This window comes from Cyclopterus lumpus, chromosome 22 (assembly GCF_009769545.1).
Source record: "Cyclopterus lumpus isolate fCycLum1 chromosome 22, fCycLum1.pri, whole genome shotgun sequence".
Taxonomy (NCBI): Eukaryota; Metazoa; Chordata; class Actinopteri; order Perciformes; family Cyclopteridae; genus Cyclopterus; species Cyclopterus lumpus.
Window position 1 is genome coordinate 22117613 of NC_046987.1, and position 18483 is coordinate 22136095.

Consider the following 18483-nt stretch of genomic DNA (forward strand, 5'->3'; position numbering starts at 1 on the left):
TGCTAGTACTTTTATACTATTAAATGCTAGTACTTTTATACTATTAAATGCTAGTACTTTTATACTACAGTAGGGTTTAAATGCTAGTACTTTTATACTATTAAATGCTAGTACTTTTATACTATTAAATGCTAGTACTTTTATACTACAGTAGAGTTTAAATGCTAGTACTTTTATACTATTAAATGCTAGTACTTTTATACTACAGTAGAGTTTAAATGCTAGTACTTTTATACTATTAAATGCTAGTACTTTTATACTACAGTAGGGTTTACATGCACCGGGCTCGTACTTCCGGATCCTGCAGGACTTCGCCGGCTGCTCTGCTCTGATTGGCCGGTCCGCTACGTGGCACTGACCCCGGATCAGCCAGCTCAGCGTTTCTTCCTCTTTCAGCCCAACTTCGAGGTCGTTTTGCGGGGATAAAAGTGACCAAACCGCAGCCATTGGAGCGCGTGACGTCTTCCACCAGTTTACGTCCGATCGTAATTAATGATATTTGTTCTTCTAATTGGTAAAAACGAGCAGCACGTGAACGCCTCACACTGTGACAGCTGAGCACCGGGAAGCTAACGGGGCTGCTAGTCCGCTAAACAGACTTTAACACACACAAAGATGACGTCACGAGTGTTTAATAATCACGGCAGCCTCGCGGAACGTTAACACACACACACACACACACACACACACACACACACACACAGCGCGTGTAGGTGTCACGTACCTTCAGTCCGGTGAACGGTAACCGTCTCGCTGCCACGCCGGGACGCGTGTCACCCTCCACGCCTCGAGCGCTTTCTGCAAATTAATGTGGCGTTGTCGGTGTTTTCCGGTAACCGGGACTCTGCCGGCCGTGACGAGGGAGCAGCCGGTAACGTGACCGCGCGCGGAGCTTTGACTAAATGCTGTAAAGTCGCTGCAACACAACACACAAAACAACACACCCAACATGTGCGTTTAACGCCGCGGAGTCACGGGCGAGACCAACTGCGGGCCGGGAGGGGGGGTGCGCGGTCACGGTGTCGGTGACTTTATACCATAATAGGAAGATCGGATCCATCTTTGTTAAAGTGTGAGGCGGTTAATAATCATCAGCGAAATTGGGGAAAGTTAGGAAATGTAGAATTAGCTACGAAGTTGGCATTTAAAGAGTCAACACCGGCAACGGAATCCCCTATTTGTGTAATTCAATTCAGTTTATTTTTCTGTAGCCCAAAATCATAAATTACAAATTTGCCTCAGAGGGCTTTACAATCTGGACACATACGACATCCCTGACCTTTGACCTCACATCGGATCAGGAAAAAAAAAATTAAAAAAATTCATCCATAAGTAGAGAGAGGAGAGGTGATCAGTGTATCCTAAAACATCCCCCAGAAGTCTATTCTTGAATGAGGTGACTGTGTCTGCCTCCAGGACTGAAAGTGGAAGCTGGTTCCATAAAAGAGGAGCTTGATAACTGAAGGCTCTTGCTCCCATCCTACTTTTTAGGACTCTAGGAACCACAAGTAGCCCCGCATTTAGTGAGCAGCTCTCTAGTGGGGCAATATGGTACTACAAGCTCCTTAAGATATGATGGTGCATCACCAATCAAGGCTTTGTAGGTGAGGAGAAGAATTTTAAATGTGATTCTTGATTTTACAGGGAGCCAGTGCAGAGCAGCTAATACAGGAGTCATGTGATCTCTTTTCTTAGTTTATTTAGTACGCAAGCTGCAGCATTCTGGATCAACTGGAGGGAAAATAGGAGGAAATTATGAATATGAATGCCATGTTCTCTTGTTTATCTGCGAATGGAGGAATCCACTTGTTCCCATAAAGACACACTCGACAAAACAAAATGTACAAACACTTGATTTTTATTCTCAACAGAATAATCAACAAAGTGTGCAGAAGCAGTTTTAATAAATGAAGCGCCGGGATCAGGTTTAAAGTGCAGGTACAAAGAAGACCACAGCAGGATCGTTGGCTTTATGATACATAATCACACATATTGGCATAACAGGGATCTTTAAAATGTTTAAAGCTGGCACATGTGCTTTAAATGGAAGTACAAAAGGTAATTAAACTGCAGAAATTCACAGAAGGTTGTGTGTTTTTGATGATTATAAAGGGGAACATTGTTGTATTTTTTTCAAATGAACATAACTGCCGATATCACCGGGTTTGGATGTTAAAACCTGAAGAGGCGGTGCATCTTATTCTAGACTTCCAGAGGCCAACATGATCGTCTGTGTGCAGCTTCTTCACACCCAGCAGCTCCTTCCTAGAGGAACTCCTCTGCTTCCAGAAAAGGTTTCATTTCTTAGGTGAGCAGCGTATAAAAATAAACTTTAAGTTACAAAGTGGAGGTGCTGAACGTCGTCGGTGACAAAAGTAAAATGCCAACAAATCCAATTCTGTTCTTCATTAAATTTTTCTTCAAAAAAAAAAACAAGACACACGAACGGCAGCAGGATTAAAATGATTCAATTAAAATGAGCTAATTATCGGGAAGCCGAGGACACTTGGTAATCTTTGCTAAATACATCCCATAGTGTTAGAGACTTAAACTTTTTAAAATGTAAGTGTTGACAACATAAAAAAGTCTTATCAAGGTCCATTTATTGAATGCGAAGCAGAAGCAGCTAACGGCTAACAGCTAACAAACCACAAACGGCCGAGCCAATGAGATCTACGATAGAGGCGAAGTCCCTCCCCTTCCGAAGTCCCACCGTACTTTGGGAGAAAACAAACGTTTCCCCGTTTGATTTTTGCAAAGAATTAACTAATTAAAAAGATAATTTTGCACGTAAAGAAAGTCGTAGTTTATCCGTGACCAACGTGGATGTTAGCTTGGCTGGCTAGCTAACGTAGCGGTGTTCCACGCACAAGTGTAACTTTCCAACACGTTACGGTCCGTGAGTCTTTTTAATTACGTCTTTTTAGTTTTAGAAGTCCACTCGGGTTTTGCGGCAGAAATGCGACTTTCTTGAGGTGCAAAATGATCTTTTAAACTTTAAACATCTCGTGTGTCATTCATGGCTCAATTCAATTCAATCAATCATCATTCGTCTCTTTTTCCACCTCAAAAAGGTCCCATAGCTGAAAAAAAAAAAAAAAGTAACAAAAATACAAAATTGATTTAATGAAAATCTTAAAAACTTTAACTTCACAAGATTTTTTTTCGGGGTATTTATAGTTAAGGAAAAAAACGACGTGTAGCTCAACGTCGTGTAGCTCAACGTCGTGTAGCTCGTCGTGTAGCTCGTCGTCGTGTAGCTCGACGTGTAGCTCGACGTGTAGCTCGACGTGTAGCTCGTCGTGTAGCTCGACGTGTAGCTCGACGTGTAGCTCGTCGTGTAGCTCGACGTGTAGCTCGACGTGTAGCTCGTCGTGTAGCTCGTCGTGTAGCTCGTCGTGTAGCTCGACGTGTAGCTCGACGTGTAGCTCGTCGTGTAGCTCGACGTGTAGCTCGTCGTGTAGGTCGTCGTGTAGGTCGTCGTGTAGCTCGTCGTGTAGCTCGCCGTGTAGCTCGACGTGTAGCTCGTCGTGTAGCTCGTCGTATAGCTCGACGTGTAGCTCGTCGTGTAGCTCGGCGTGTAGCTCGACGTGTGGCTCGTCGTGTAGCTCGTCGTGTAGCTCGTCGTGTAGCTCGACGTGTAGCTCGTCGTGTAGCTCGGCGTTTAGCTCGTCGTGTAGCTCGGCGTTTAGCTCGTCGTGTAGCTCGTCGTGTAGCTCGTCGTGTAGCTCGACGTGTAGCTCGTCGTGTAGCTCAGCGTGTAGCTCAACCAAAACCGAATGGCATTTGATTGATGGAATAAAAACTGAGAAAAGTAATTATTGTTTACAAAAGTTACAAAACTACACAAACGCACACACCTCGAGTTAAAAGTAGGAATAGTTGACAAAATAGCTCGTACAAAACTTCAATACATGAAACTACATTTAAAGCATTTATTTGTGTGTTTTGTTTCCTCAGAGGCCGAAAGAGTTTTAACTCTGTAAGTTATCGTAGTTATTAATAACAATTTACAGAAAAGAAGCAGAAAACTGCCTCTCAAAGGACAAATCCAACTATTTTCTATTACTTTGTGGTTACAGCGAGATGTTCTTTGCATTTCAGGAAGTATTCTCTCACGATATTTTCCCAGAATGCCTTTCACTCGAAATGCGTCGCACACAGCTGCGTGTCAGGGTGTTTTTTTTAAGGTGGATTTGTCCTTTAACCTGCAGCAGTCCTCAGCCTCTACTTGGTGACCTCTGTGGGAGGAGCCATAATTAGGAATAATAAAAACTAAACCTCCCTACGGGTAAAGTGTCTCATCACTTCTTCTAGGAAATAAAATCCCAGACGACACAAAAGAACTGCAGCTTATATAAAAGTATTAAAACTGCATCTCTGAGGTAATGAAAGATGCTCTATGAAAAGGTGTAATGACACATTTAACTATTTGACAAGTTCAACCGTATCAAAAGAAAAAAGCATCAGAGAAAATAAAAGCACAGGAATTTAAAAACCTCCCAAAAACCATCAGAGACCAAGTTGAAAAGCTTCTTTGTGGTGAACAAGATGTACAAAGTACTGGTTATAGAGGTAATAAAGTGTGTTGTGTATAAATCAACTGGCATCAAGGAACCGATGAGGAACCAGACGGAGAAGCAGAACCGCCGTTAATAAAAACCAAACGAGACCGAACCCCCCGGTGGGATCCGGGTACAGAACCGCCGCCACGTCACTGGTCCCGAGCTTCATACAGCAGTTTGGCCGCCTGTGAGGAGACGATAGAAAAAATATATAAATATATATATATTAAAACATACATTACATGACAACAGCAGATGCAGTCAAACGGTACAGTTTGACGTCCTCAGAAAACTTTTATTTTTTGGACAACTTTTTAGATCCTCGTTAATTTTGAGGGAAGCAATTTCACCTTTGACCTGAAGGGGGCGCCAAAGGAACGGCCACGTTGTTGTAATATATATATATATATATATATATATATATATATATATATATATATATATATATATATATATATATATATATATATATATATATATAGACTTTTACACACTATGATAAACAAACGTGTGTGTAACCTTGTGCATCGCAGTCAGCCACAGCGAGGCCACCTTCTTGTCGTCTGCGGCCTCCACACGGAGCTGCTGCACGTCCTGGGAGCCCATTGGCTTGTAGTGGAGCAGCATGCCGTTGGCGCGCGAGGTCCCTCCTACACACACACACACACACACACACACACCACACACACCACACACACACCACACACACACACACACACACACACACACACACCACACACACACACCACACACACACACCACACACAACACACAACACACACACACCACACACACACACTTTAAAGTTTATCTTTCTCCTCAAAGCTCTTTACAAGCAGCTGTTTAAAGGTTTCCTGAACTAAATACATCTAAACATCAACAACAACAAACACTGAAACACTGCACTCATTCATTACTTATTCTTCAACGCTTTAAATTAAATTAAACGTTTCATATCAATAAACTTGCATGCATTGATTCATGCACACACACACACACACACACAGATGCAAAGAGACGTGAAGAGAAACAAAAAGAAGATAAAATGCAGCACCAAAAGAACGATGAGGAGAAATGAGGAAGAGTTATCGAACAAATCGTGCACATTTCTGTTGTTTTATTCTGGAAACAAAAAGGAAGTGACGAAGACGATGAGGAAGATGAGACCAGAGCTAACCTTCAGAGATACACTGACTGTCCAGCAGACTGGTGTAAGTGTGAATGTCACTCTCTGAGCGAAGAGGAGGAGGAGGAAGAGGAGGAGGAGGAAGAGGAGGAGGAAGAGGAGGAGGAGGAGGAAGAAGAGGAAGAGGAAGGAGGAAGAAGAAGAAGAAGGAGGAGGAGGAAGAAAGAGGAGGAGGAAGGAGGAAGAGGGGGAAGAGGGGGAGGAAGAGGAGGAGGAGGAAGAGGAAGAAGAGGAGGAAGAAGAGGGGGAAGAGGAGGAGAAGGAAGAGGAAGGAGGAGGAAGAGGGGGAAGAGGAAGAGGAGGAAGAAGAGGACAAAATAGTTTGTTAGTGTAAAAATGTTCATCAAGAAATCTCTCAGCTGGTTAGGATTCATCTCCAGCACACAAAAACATCTAAAATACAACAAGTTCCATTAATTTAAACAATAGAAAGAACAAAAGAAGGGGGCGGGGGGGGGCGGTGTGGGGGGGGGGGGGGCTCACCTCCTGGACTCGAGCCGTCCGTCAGGATCTGCATGCTGGAGATCCGAGACAACTCCACCTCAAAGTGACTTTCTCCATCCAGGAACAGATACCTGCAAAAACAGAGAAGAAGAAGAACGGATCGAACTGGGACCAAAGGAACTGGACTAAAGAAACTGGACTAAAGGAACTGGACCAAAGGAACTGGACTAAAGGAACTGGGACCAAAGGAACTGGACTAAAGAAACTGGACTAAAGGAACTAGACCAAAGGAACTGGACCAAAGGAACTGGACTAAAGGAACTGGGACCAAAGGAACTGGACTAAAGGAACTAGACCAAAGGAACTGGACTAAAGGAACTGGGACCAAAGGAACTGGACTAAAGGACCTGGACTAAAGGAACTAGACCAAAGGAACTGGACCAAAGGAACTGGACTAAAGGAACTGGGACCAAAGGAACTGGACTAAAGGAACTAGAACCAAAGGAACTGGACTAAAGGAACTGGGACCAAAGGAACTGGACTAAAGGAACTGGACTAAAGGAACTAGACCAAAGGAACTGGACTAAAGGACCTGGACTAAAGGACCTGGACTAAAGGAACTGGACTAAAGGACCTGGACTAAAGGACCTGGACTAAAGGAACTGGACTAAAGGAACTGGACCAAAGGAACTGGACTAAAGGAACTGGACCAAAGGAACTGGACTAAAGGACCTGGACTAAAGGACCTGGGACCAAAGGAACTGGACTAAAGGAACTGGGACCAAAGGAACTGGGACCAAAGGAACTGGACTAAAGGAACTGGGACTAAAGGACCTGGACCAAAGGAACTGGGACTAAAGGACCTGGACCAAAGGAACTGGACCAAAGGAACTGGACCGAAGGAACTGGACTAAAGAAACTGGACCAAAGGAACTGGACCAAAGGAACTGGACCAAAGGAACTGGACCAAAGGAACTGGACCAAAGGAACTCGACTAAAGGAACTGGACTAAAGGAAATGGACCAAAGGAACTGGACCAAAGGAACTGGGACCAAAGGAACTCGACTAAAGGAACTGGGACCAAAGGAAATGGACCAAAGGAACTGGACCAAAAGAACTGGACCAAAAGAACTGGACCAAAGGAACTGGACTAACGGAACTGGGACCAAAGGTACTGGACTAACGGAACTGGACTAACGGAACTGGACCAAAGGAACTGGACTAAAGGAACTGGACTAACAGCTGACCTGTGGTTGTTGGAGAGGCGACTCGTCATCGTCTCGGACTTCTCCGACGTTCCCAAAGTGACGACGAAGGTCCCGCCTGCAAATATAAACATACATAATATAAATATACATAATATAAATATACATAATATACATACATAATAAAAGTTAAATATACACAACATAAGTTAAATATACATAATATAAATATACATAAGTTAAATATACATAATATAAATATACATAATATAAGTTAAATATACATAATATAAATATACATAATATAAATATACATAATATTATATTAATTATATATTGCGGTGCTGCCATCAGATCCTAAAAACCTCTTTGTTTGTTGCAGATCCGCACAAAAAAACAACACAATAATGATATCATGTTTAAAAATAAATAATCAGAACAATCAAGGTAATAAATCTGAATTTCCTCCTATATTGCAAATTCAATATCAGTCAGAATAATCTCAATTTAAAAATCATTCATCTCTGATCTGAAACCTCCACAAAGATGTTTAAAAAGAAAGAGAAACACATATGTTGTCAATAGTGAAGCAATATGATGCAATAATGAAGCAATATGAGGCAATAATGAAGCAATATGAGGCAATAATGAAGCAATATCAAAGTAAAAAAAAGTCAAAGTCAGATTTATTGTCATTTCTTCGGTGTGCAAACATACAAAGATCTGAAATTATGTTTCTCCCCTTGTCCAACATAAAGTGATAAAAGTGATAATAATAATAATAATGATAATAAAGTGCAAAACAGATAACAACAAAGAACATGTAGAAGAACATGTTGCATATGATGCAATAACGAAGCAATATGATGCAATAACGAAGCATCTCTTCCAACCAAAAATAAAAATGTCTCCCAGAGAAGACCAACTTGTAAATTAGTAAAGTATCTCTAATCCGAGTGTCTGATTATTGATTATTATTCTTTGCTCCAGTTTCTCACGTAAAGGATTTGTTGGCGTTTTAAATAATCGTAAATATCGTGAATATCTTTTGAGGTTTATTTTGCAATATGAAGACGTCGAAAACACACTGAACAGATTAGCCGTGTATTTTTATCACAGCTCGGGAGGGCGGGTCTTATTGAGCCGTTGCAGAACGTTAAATACATAAAATAAAGCCTCACCTCCCAGAAGCACTTTGACCTGCTTGTCGTAGAACTCCGCCTCCTTCTGGGACGCCAGGCTGCACTCGGCACACTGACGCACCGGGTCCACGAAGCACATGCGGGGCAGCGCCACCTTCTTGCTGCAGCACTTGTCACAGAAACACCGGCCGCACCGCCGACAGTGATGCTGCAGGAGACACCGTCACATTGAGCTGACCTCGCGTGCATGTCATTAAATATAGTGCGTCTGTGTAATAAGACTTATTATTAATAATAAGGGTTATTCATTTCATTAACGAATGCATTCATGAGGAGGCCATTGGAGGCTCAGTCAGACATGTTAACGTATAATCAAAGACTTGTGGGGAAATAACACAATAATACACCCCTCAAGCCTTCAGTGTCTGAGTTGTGTTCAAGTTTGGGCAGAAAGTGGTAATTTTGACCACGGTTCTACAGAAGAGCTGATCTACTGGAGTCATCTGGTGTGACAGCGAACAAAACACTTTTAAAAAGAAGGCAGGAAATAAAACATCCGATTGTTTGTCGAGAATAATGTGACTCACAAGAAGAACGTTGACGCGCCTTCTTTTAATGGATTTACACGAATAAATTAAATACGACAACATGTTGAAACCCTGAGGTCAGCAATGAGTCTCGGACGTGTTGCTTTAAGTTCAACAGGAAACAGACCTTTCTTCTGATGAAGTCGAACTTGGTGTCACACTGCATACATCTGGGGCACTGCAAGACAAACAGGGTGTTACGCAACATGTCGGGAGGATTCAAGTTCAAACAAACGTTTCTCTACTTCTTCAAGTGTCTGTTTTTACTGATTTTATTTTTTTACTGATTTTTTTCAGATTTTACTGAAAGGAGTTGGTTTGTTTCTGTACATTCTGAAACCCAAATATACCATTATATATATATATATATATATATATTTTGCAACACAAAATAATAAAAACTGAACTAAAATAACACATAATATAACAATAATATACATAATGCACTTTTTATTTTAGAACTATAAGGGCGTATGTAGAACCTTCAAAGCCATGTTTTACTTGAGTCATTTTCTAATTTTCATTTTGGCATTCATACTTAAATTTCAGCAAAAGGACTTGAATATTTTTTCTCACACTTTATTTGTCACAGATTAAAAAACAAAGAAGTGAAACCCAGTAACACGTTTCCAAAATGCAGTTCGATAAAGACTCCACTGCCTTTAAAAGAATACACAATGTCTTTTAGATGAAAAAAGATAGATATGTTTTTCCACTTTGGAAAACAAACAAACCGGAAGCTACAGCCTGACAAACCGGAAGTTGGCTCAGAGCGAACCCAACGGCTGCTTTCTGTCGCTTTAACTGTCGCCAGTGAAGATTTAACATCGTGACTTTCGTGTGACCGCTAGTTTAGGTCGTTAACTAGCTGGTTATCTTGGTAAATACGCGGTTAGCCGCCATGTTGGCCGTGTAGCGCCCGGAGTCCTGCTGCCAGTTAGCCGCAGTTAGCACGGAGGACACCGGATGTCAGGAGGCTTTACCCATGAAAATAAAAGCGCTTTACCCACAACAAATAAAGTGCGTTTACTCCAGTGATGTGCAATGTTTTAGGAAGTCACACTTCTACTACAACATGTTTGATGTTTTACTGCACAACATAGATTTTATACAAAGTACGGTATTTGAGTAAATTAATTTTTCCTCACTTCATAAAGTTTATTGATTAATCCAAAACTCATTCAGTCTCAATTGTGATTTTTCAGGTTTACAAATTACTAACATACAATAAATACTTATATTATTATGGCTAAAACTAGGAACGTGTACGATAACAGCAAGATTGTCTGAAAATTGTAACTTAAAAAATTAAATAAAAAAAGTAACGTCATCATTGTGTGCAAACAAAAAAAACATATGATGTTGACTTAATTTTACTGCTTAATTTTAAATGCTTGCTTTTTTTTTTTTTTTTTAACAACATGTTAAAAGTATTTTCAGATCACAAACTGTGGTTTTACTTTGAAAACCTCGACCGGAACCGCTCTGTTTGACAGCCTTTCCAGCTTCTCGCTTTCCCCGCAGCTTCGACGTCTTTCCCCCGCCTCGCCTCACCTCTTTATCCGGGACCCACTGCGGCTCCTCGAGGGAGAACGGGCTGGTGAAGGCGCCGTTCTCGGGCACCATGCGGAGGCCGCTGGAGCTCCGGACGAGCTTCTTCCCATCGGGCACCGCAGACATGTTCCCCCGTGAGCAGCTGTTTCTCCCCGAGAGGCAGCAGGGACGCCGTCAGCCACGAAGTCCCGTCTGAACACGCCTCCAAGGGATGATTGACAGGGGCGGTGGACGAATTAGAGCAGCGAGCTAATGTCACGTGGTGGGAGTGTTTTGGTTTTTACAACTCGGCCAACAATAAACACACATTGTTATTTATGCTAATTATAAACATTTTAAATTAGTTTTTTAACTGCTGCTGCTCACTAATATAATATAATATACAATAAACCTTTATTTTGGAGAAAATGGGTACAAGACAGTACAGAAAAATAATTAGTATATATATATGTATATATATATATATACGTAGGAAATAAATAAGTACATATATAAAAATACTTATTATTATTATATATTTCTTGTATATATACTTATTATTTTAATTTTTCTATTTATCTGCACTGTCTTTTACCCATTTTCTCCCAAATAAACAATTTATTCTATTAAAAAAAATAATAATAATAAATACAATTGCATTTAAAAACACAAATTAAAATATATGTGGATTAAAAAGTACAATATTTGTAATAAGAAATAATAATAAGAAATATAAAATAGCTCAAATGTAATTGTTGTGCTTGAGTACAATAAGTTCCACATTAGCTCGGATATTAAGAATAAACATCATGAGTTTGAGTGTTTTTATTGTCTTTGTTGAACATGTTTAGACATTTCTGGTTTTTACTCTAAACAAACGCCTCGAGAAGAGGAATGTGCCAGTTTTCATCCAGGAACAGTTTTCATCCTTCAAATTATTTAAACTCACACACAAAAGAATAAAAAACAATCAATGGAGGACAACTAAGACATTCAATGTGTCTCGTGCCCTTAAAACAAATAAAAAGTACATTTCACAAACCGGACGAAGGGAATGTTTCATAAAGTTTCCTTAAAAAGCCTCCAGAGGGTTTTTTATGCAGATCAAATAACTTTATTTACATTTATTTCCCCCACGAAGAGCTTCAGGAAAAAAAAGTGTTGAGTAAACAAACAAACAAACAAATCAAACAAATCAAAAAAAATAAAGGTACGAAGTGTTTTGTTTGTTTTTTAAATCATATTTAGTGTTTAATCTAATTCAACCTGAACACGTTGTAGTTCTCAAGTTAACGAGTAAAGAAATGAGATTTAATGACGTGAACTCAACGAATGAAAGATGTTTGTTCACTTAAAAAAAAACGAAATACAGTTTAAAATTTCTACAGAATGACTTTTATTTATTTTTTAAACTAAATATAGAGCAAAGGGAGTCGGTGATATTATCTCTTATATCTTTACTCTACTGTTCATAACTGAGAATATTACATTTCTTTGGGGTTTATTAGTAAAATATGACCAATTAATTGATTATTTCTTGAAGAGCTGCAGACATATTAGTTGAAAATGAGTCAGCAACTATTCTGATTACATATTATTCATGCAATAATTTATATAATTTACTTGTTTAAGTTTTAATAATTTCGTGTCGAATAATTCCTGAAAAATATTTATTTTCTGACCTTTTAATTATTTTATTTTTGATAATTACATTTGTGATAATTACTTTTATGCTAATGTTTTATTTGTTTTAATTATTATTTTTTAAATGTATTTTTATCAAACGCATAATAAACAGATCAATTATTAAAGAAAATAATAACGTCCTCAACCACCTGATCATATTTTCTCAAACTAAATATAACGTAACATTAAATATGACGTAATTACTCCCATTAGCTTGTGTAAGAAGGGAAACGTTATATATTAATATTGATGCACGATAAAGGTCGTGTGTTAACCTTTAAAATAAAAAACAAACACCTATTTTATGAAATTTAGTCAAAACTGAATATTTACCGTGGGAAATTTAATTTCTATAATTTCTATAAATTTATAGCATTTAAAGATGTTCTTTTCGTCCATATATTTATAACGATTTATAAAAGCTTCAGGGTTTTATGTGTAATTCTCAACATGATTTATTTACAAATCTCAGGTAGGAAATTGTGTCCAAATATTGTTTTTTAAACTATAGACAAGTATAATAATTTCAGTAATTTTCTGATCCTAAAAAAGCAGTCAAGCCAAAAAAATAATAAAAATAAATGAGGTTTTGTTCTATAAATTATATCATCCAAGAAACTATTTAAATTGAAACTTAAAATTACATTCACGAAAATTCAAACCACATAAATTCAGTTTCAGAACTTATAAATTTCAACAGTTTCAACAAATTGAATTATTTTGGTATTTCTTTGCTTCCGTATTTAAACTAATAATCATTTTTATTACATTCAGAACATTAAATCACATGTTCACAACACTCCACTTTGTTGCCAGTTGCTGAAGGTGTTGCTTCTCTAACATTGCCCTAAATGTCTAACATTGCCCTAAATGTCTAACATTGTCCTAAATGTCTAACGTTGCCCTAAATGTCTAACATTGCCCTAAATGTCTAACATTGTCCTAAATGTCTAACGTTGCCCTAAATGTCTAACATTGCCCTAAATGTCTAACATTGCCCTAAATGTCTAACATTGTCCTAAATGTCTAACGTTGCCCTAAATGTCTAATGTTGCCCTAAATGTCTAATGTTGCCCTAAATGTCTAACGTTGCCCTAAATGTCTAACATTGCCCTAAATGTCTAATATTGCCCTAAATGTCTAACGTTGCCCTAAATGTCTAATGTTGCCCTAAATGTCTAACATTGCCCTAAATGTCTAACATTGCCCTAAATGTCTAACGTTGCCCTAAATGTCTAACATTGCCCTAAATGCATTGCCCTAAATGTCTAACGTTGCCCTAAATGTCTAATGTTGCCCTAAATGTCTAACATTGCCCTAAATGCATTGCCCTAAATGTCTAACGTTGCCCTAAATGTCTAATGTTGCCCTAAATGTCTAACATTGCCCTAAATGTCTAATGTTGCCCTAAATGTCTAACATTGTCCTAAATGTCTAACATTGCCCTAAATGTCTAATGTTGTCCTAAATGTCTAACATTGCCCTAAATGCATTGCCCTAAATGTCTAACATTGCCCTAAATGACTAATGTTGCCCTAAATGTTGCCAGCAGACATGGCAATGTGCCTCGTTGCTTTGAGGAACAACAAGACAACAACGTTTTAAAGAAGACTGATCAACAGTCAACAAGAAGCTCAAATGTCAGATGTAATAATAATATCAGATGTTTAAAATTTAAAAAAATAAAAAGTCACTTTGATTAAATTATTGCGCCTCAGAAGGAAAACGTTTCGACTCTCTTCAGATTATTTATTTACATTTCTTTCGTGGTTTTAGACTTCTTTAAATTCTCTCCTTCGCTCCAGATTTTAATTCATTTCATGAAATCAGATTCAGAAATTTCTTTCCCAACGCAGTGAAACTGAAGCTTAGTGCACGTCACGTAAAAACAATAATTTATAATGCAGTAAAAGCATCGGTCACAAATATATAGCGCAAATATCTTGACTAGTTCACTACGGACTCATTTAAACTCATTTAAAACATATTTAAACACATTTAAACTCATTTAAAACATATTTAAACTCATTTAAACTCATTTTAAACATATTTAAACACATTTAAACTCATTTAAACTCATTTTAAACATATTTAAACACATTTAAACCTATGAAACACAAATCTATGGGGTCAGATCAGTAATCAATAATTGCAAACGCACACAGAGAGACTCACAAATACAAACACAAAGACTCACAAATACAAACAAAGACTCACAAATACAAACACAAAGACTCAGAAATGCAAACACAAAGACTCACAAATACAAACACAAAGACTCAGAAATACAAACACAAAGACTCACAAATACAAACACAAAGACTCAGAAATGCAAACACAAAGACTCACAAATACAAACACAAAGACTCAGAAATACAAACACAAAGACTCACAAATACAAACAAAGACTCAGAAATGCAAACACAAAGACTCAGAAATGCAAACACAAAGACTCAGAAATGTAAACACAAAGACTCAGAAATACAAACACAAAGACTCACAAATACAAACACAAAGACTCACAAATGCAAACACAAAGACTCACAAATACACACAGAGAGACTCACAAATACATTCCAATGCACACAAATAAATTACGATTTATATAAATGTAAAAGAAAAATCACAAATATATTTCTGCGACTCTATGTGGATTCTTCTTTTTTGTTTGTGTATTTGTTTGTATTTGTTTGTGTATCGCTCCTCATGTGTGTGTTATGAGACTCCCCCTGGTGGCTGGATTCACAACATAGACTAATCTGTAGCCAATCAGATGCCCTCATTTTCAACCAATCACATGAGCGCATCTCCCCCCTCCCCTCCCCATGAGGCTGCCAGCATTACAGTTGCGCAATATATATATATAAATATATATATATATAAATATATATGAATGATATTAATGTTATGAACCCAGACACAAGGGCGTTACATGTTCCGACGTTTATGGGATGTCCACAACAAATATAAAGCAGAACTAGTGGTTATTTCTTCCGTGGTGGATGGCGGAAGTTATAACTGTTACCACGGAGATAAGCCACGCCCCCTCTAAGGTGCGAATGAAGTGCATGACGCTCATGTGATTGGTTGAAAATGGGGGCATTTGATTGGCTACAGATTGGTCTATGTTGAAAGAAACACATTTGTGAGTCTTTGCGTTTACATTTGTGAGTCTTTGTGTTTATATTTGTGAGTCTTTGCGTTTACATTTGTGAGTCTTTGCATTTACATTTGTGAGTCTTTGCGTTTATATTTGTGAGTCTTTGCATTTACATTTGTGAGTCTTTGCGTTTACATTTGTGAGTCTTTGCGTTTACATTTGTGAGTCTTTGTGTTTACATTTGTGAGTCTTTGCTTTTACATTTGTGAGTCTTTGTGTTTACATTTGTGAGTCTTTGCGTTTACATTTGTGAGTCTTTGCGTTTACATTTGTGAGTCTTTGTGTTTACATTTGTGAGTCTTTGTGTTTACATTTGTGAGTCTTTGCTTTTACATTTGTGAGTCTTTGTGTTTACATTTGTGAGTCTTTGTGTTTACATTTGTGAGTCTTTGCTTTTACATTTGTGAGTCTTTGTGTGCGTTTGTAATTATTGACACTGATCCGACCTCATACCAATTCAGTACATTTAAACTTTCCCAGTTTCAGACTTTATGTTCTGAGGAGTTTCAGCTTTTCTTTCTCTTTTATAAAAGCGCATTTAATAATTTTGGGAGTTTTGCACATTTGTTTTATTTTCTTAAGTTTGTGTTTTGGATGCAGCTGCTTGAAAGATGTTTCCATGAGCGTAAATTAATAGTTTTAAATAAAACTGAGATGCAGTTATATATATATGTGTGTGTTTGTTAAATTATATCTAATACAACTATCGGAGGAATAGTTGCTCTTACTTTGGTTAAAGCAAATATATATTTTTTACATTTGCAACTTAAATCTCTGGAGCAACTCTTGATAATAAAGATTTTTAAATCATTCAGAATTTGCACTTTTTTGGTTGGAATATTTCTTAGACTACTCACGTTGTAAAGTGTTGAAGTCACGATAAACGTCACGATAAACGTCACGATAAATGTCAAACTTCACGATAAACATCAAGATTAACGCCCGTAAACCTCACGATAAACGCCACGATAAACGTCACGATAAATGTCACGATAAATGTCAAACCCCACGATAAACGTCACGATAAACGTCACGATAAAAGTCACGATAAATGTCACGATAAATGTCAAACCCCACGATAAACGTCACGATAAACGTCATGATAAACGTGACGATAAATGTCACGATAAATGTCACGATAAACTTCACGATAAACGTTACGATAAATTTTTCTACGTTCACGGAGTGCTTTAATGTACTTTAGCGTAGTTTAATGTATTTTAATGTACTTTAATGTATTTTTACATATTTTTTTACATACTTTAACATATTTCTTTACGTACTTTAACGTACTTTATTGTAGTTTAACGTACTTTTACTTACTTTCACGTATTTTAAGGTACTTTTACGTACTTTAACATATTTTAACGAAGTTTTTCGTATTACAAAGTTTTTCAACATATTTTAAAAAAAAGGAACCTCTTTAAAAAACAAATTAATATATATAAACCTTTTTTTTTTTTTTTACCTATTTCAACGTTTAAGAAGACGGCGCTGCGATTCTTAAGGCTTTTCATTTTATTAAGGAAGATATTAAGATAAACTCTTCAGAGCAGCGCGAGGACAGAAACTAATAAAACATAATTTAAAAAACAAAACAAATGTAAACATAGAACTTCATACAGAAAAACAAATCAACACAGGACGGAACCTTCAAGAGACGAGGCTCGTTGTCTTAATTAAGGGTTAATTAAGGGTTAATTAATGCGCTAATTAATGCACACACACAGCGTCACACACACACACACACACACAGTGTCTCACACACACACACACACACACACACACACAGCGTCACACACACACACAGCGTCACACACACACACAGCGTCTCACACACACACACACACACACACAGCGTCACACACACACACACACACACAGCGTCACACACACACACACAGCGTCACACACACACACACACACACAGCGTCTCACACACGCACACACACACACACACACACAGCGTCACACACACACACAGCGTCACACACACACACACACACACACACACACACACACACACACACACACAGCGTCACACACACACAGCGTCTCACACACGCACACACACACACACACACACACACATACACACACACACACACACACACAGCGTCACACACACACACAGCGTCACACACACACACACACACACAGCGTCTCACACACACACACACACACACACACAGCGTCACACACACACACACACACACACACACAGCGTCTCACACACACACACACACACACACACACACACACACACACAGCGTCACACACACACACACACACACACACACACACACACACACACACACACAGCGTCACACGCACACACACACACACACACACACAGCAGCTCTCTGGTGTGTCTTAAACCTTCCAGCGACACAGAAACCGGCACAGTGAGCACTCGGTTGTGTGATGCTGATTTAAGGGGCCGGTCACCAGGAAGGGGGCGGGGTCTGGACAGGAAGTGACCTCTTAGGCTCCGCCCCCCAACGTCCTCCAGGATCATGGCTCCACCTTCAACGCGCCAGGTCGCTGTGACTGGCACTCAGGTCGCGACTCTTTCTCAGACGATTATTTCGTTCCTGGAGGAAAAAAATAAATAAACAAAATGAAATGAGATGAAGAATTTAAACTTTTTAAGAACCGAAAGGATTTGTCCAAATTATTATAAACATATTTTAAATTGTAGAAATACTCACAAGTAAAAGTATTAACATCAAAATACACTTAAAGTACCAAAATAAATAATCAATAATGTATATTACTATTATATGATGTTATTATTATTATTATTATTATTATTATTATTATTATATATTAATAACTATAAATGCTGCTGGATCATTTATGAATTTCTCTCCTGGGGATCGACAACGTTTTCTTATAATAATAATGATAATAATAATACTTTATTTATTGATTATACTTTGTATCATTGAAGAAACTAAAGGTATAAAATAAAT

At 38.2% G+C, this 18483-nt stretch overlaps 4 protein-coding genes across 8 annotated transcripts in view; 1 reads left to right on the forward strand and 3 right to left on the reverse strand.

Annotated features, from left to right (window-relative positions):
- The window catches only part of brf1a (BRF1 RNA polymerase III transcription initiation factor subunit a), a 78119-nt gene extending 77149 nt beyond the window's left edge, over nt 1–970 (reverse strand). For all 4 annotated transcript variants that reach the window (XM_034562785.1, XM_034562782.1, XM_034562781.1 and 1 more), the window contains exon 1: nt 725–970. The gene's annotated coding sequence lies outside the window, so the exon portion shown is untranslated. The remainder of the gene's footprint in view (nt 1–724) is intronic.
- Nucleotides 971–1842: 872 nt separating this feature from the next.
- Nucleotides 1843–10896, reverse strand: zfyve21 (zinc finger, FYVE domain containing 21). 2 transcript variants are annotated; one of them, XM_034562884.1, is made up of 8 exons: nt 10684–10884; nt 9257–9307; nt 8582–8750; nt 7443–7518; nt 6235–6326; nt 5743–5796; nt 5085–5215; nt 1843–4750 (listed from the first exon to the last, which is right to left on the reverse strand). In XM_034562884.1, exons 1-8 carry the CDS (start codon nt 10807–10809, stop codon nt 4715–4717), a joined length of 735 nt encoding a protein of 244 aa, XP_034418775.1. In that variant the 5' UTR covers nt 10810–10884; the 3' UTR covers nt 1843–4714. The 2 variants fall into 2 exon arrangements, with proteins under 2 accessions (XP_034418775.1, XP_034418776.1); XM_034562885.1 differs by lacking the exon at nt 5743–5796 and having other exon boundaries at nt 10684–10896.
- On the forward strand, nt 2223–4279 carry LOC117751645 (keratin-associated protein 5-8-like). The gene is made up of 4 exons (XM_034563583.1): nt 2223–2294; nt 3181–3278; nt 3573–3640; nt 4215–4279. The coding sequence occupies exons 1-4, from the start codon at nt 2223–2225 to the stop codon at nt 4277–4279; spliced, it is 303 nt and encodes a 100-aa protein (XP_034419474.1).
- A 6913-nt stretch (nt 10897–17809) lies between the features above and the next one.
- klc1a (kinesin light chain 1a) overlaps nt 17810–18483 on the reverse strand; it is a 28311-nt gene continuing 27637 nt past the window's right edge. The window contains exon 16 of the mRNA XM_034562842.1: nt 17810–18102. Coding sequence (XP_034418733.1) covers nt 18037–18102 — 66 coding nt within the window. The 3' untranslated portion in view covers nt 17810–18036. The remainder of the gene's footprint in view (nt 18103–18483) is intronic.

What these genes read in the sequence shown, in the direction of transcription:
- LOC117751645 (XM_034563583.1), top strand. Translation starts at nt 2,223, where the DNA reads ATGATCGTCTGTGTGCAGCTTCTTCACACCCAGCAGCTCCTTCCTAGA. An exon ending in AGCTCGACGTGTAGCTCGAC is followed by an intron (nt 3,279 to 3,572) that starts GTGTAGCTCGAC and finishes CTCGTCGTGTAG; the next exon opens with CTCGGCGTGTAGCTCGACGT. An exon ending in CTCGTCGTGTAGCTCGACGT is followed by an intron (nt 3,641 to 4,214) that starts GTAGCTCGTCGT and finishes TTTAACCTGCAG; the next exon opens with CAGTCCTCAGCCTCTACTTG.
- zfyve21 (XM_034562884.1), bottom strand. Translation starts at nt 10,809, where the DNA reads ATGTCTGCGGTGCCCGATGGGAAGAAGCTCGTCCGGAGCTCCAGCGGC. An exon ending in GGACGGCTCGAGTCCAGGAG is followed by an intron (nt 5,797 to 6,234) that starts GTGAGCCCCCCC and finishes CTCTTCGCTCAG; the next exon opens with AGAGTGACATTCACACTTAC. An exon ending in GGCTGACTGCGATGCACAAG is followed by an intron (nt 4,751 to 5,084) that starts GTTACACACACG and finishes GTCTCCTCACAG; the next exon opens with GCGGCCAAACTGCTGTATGA.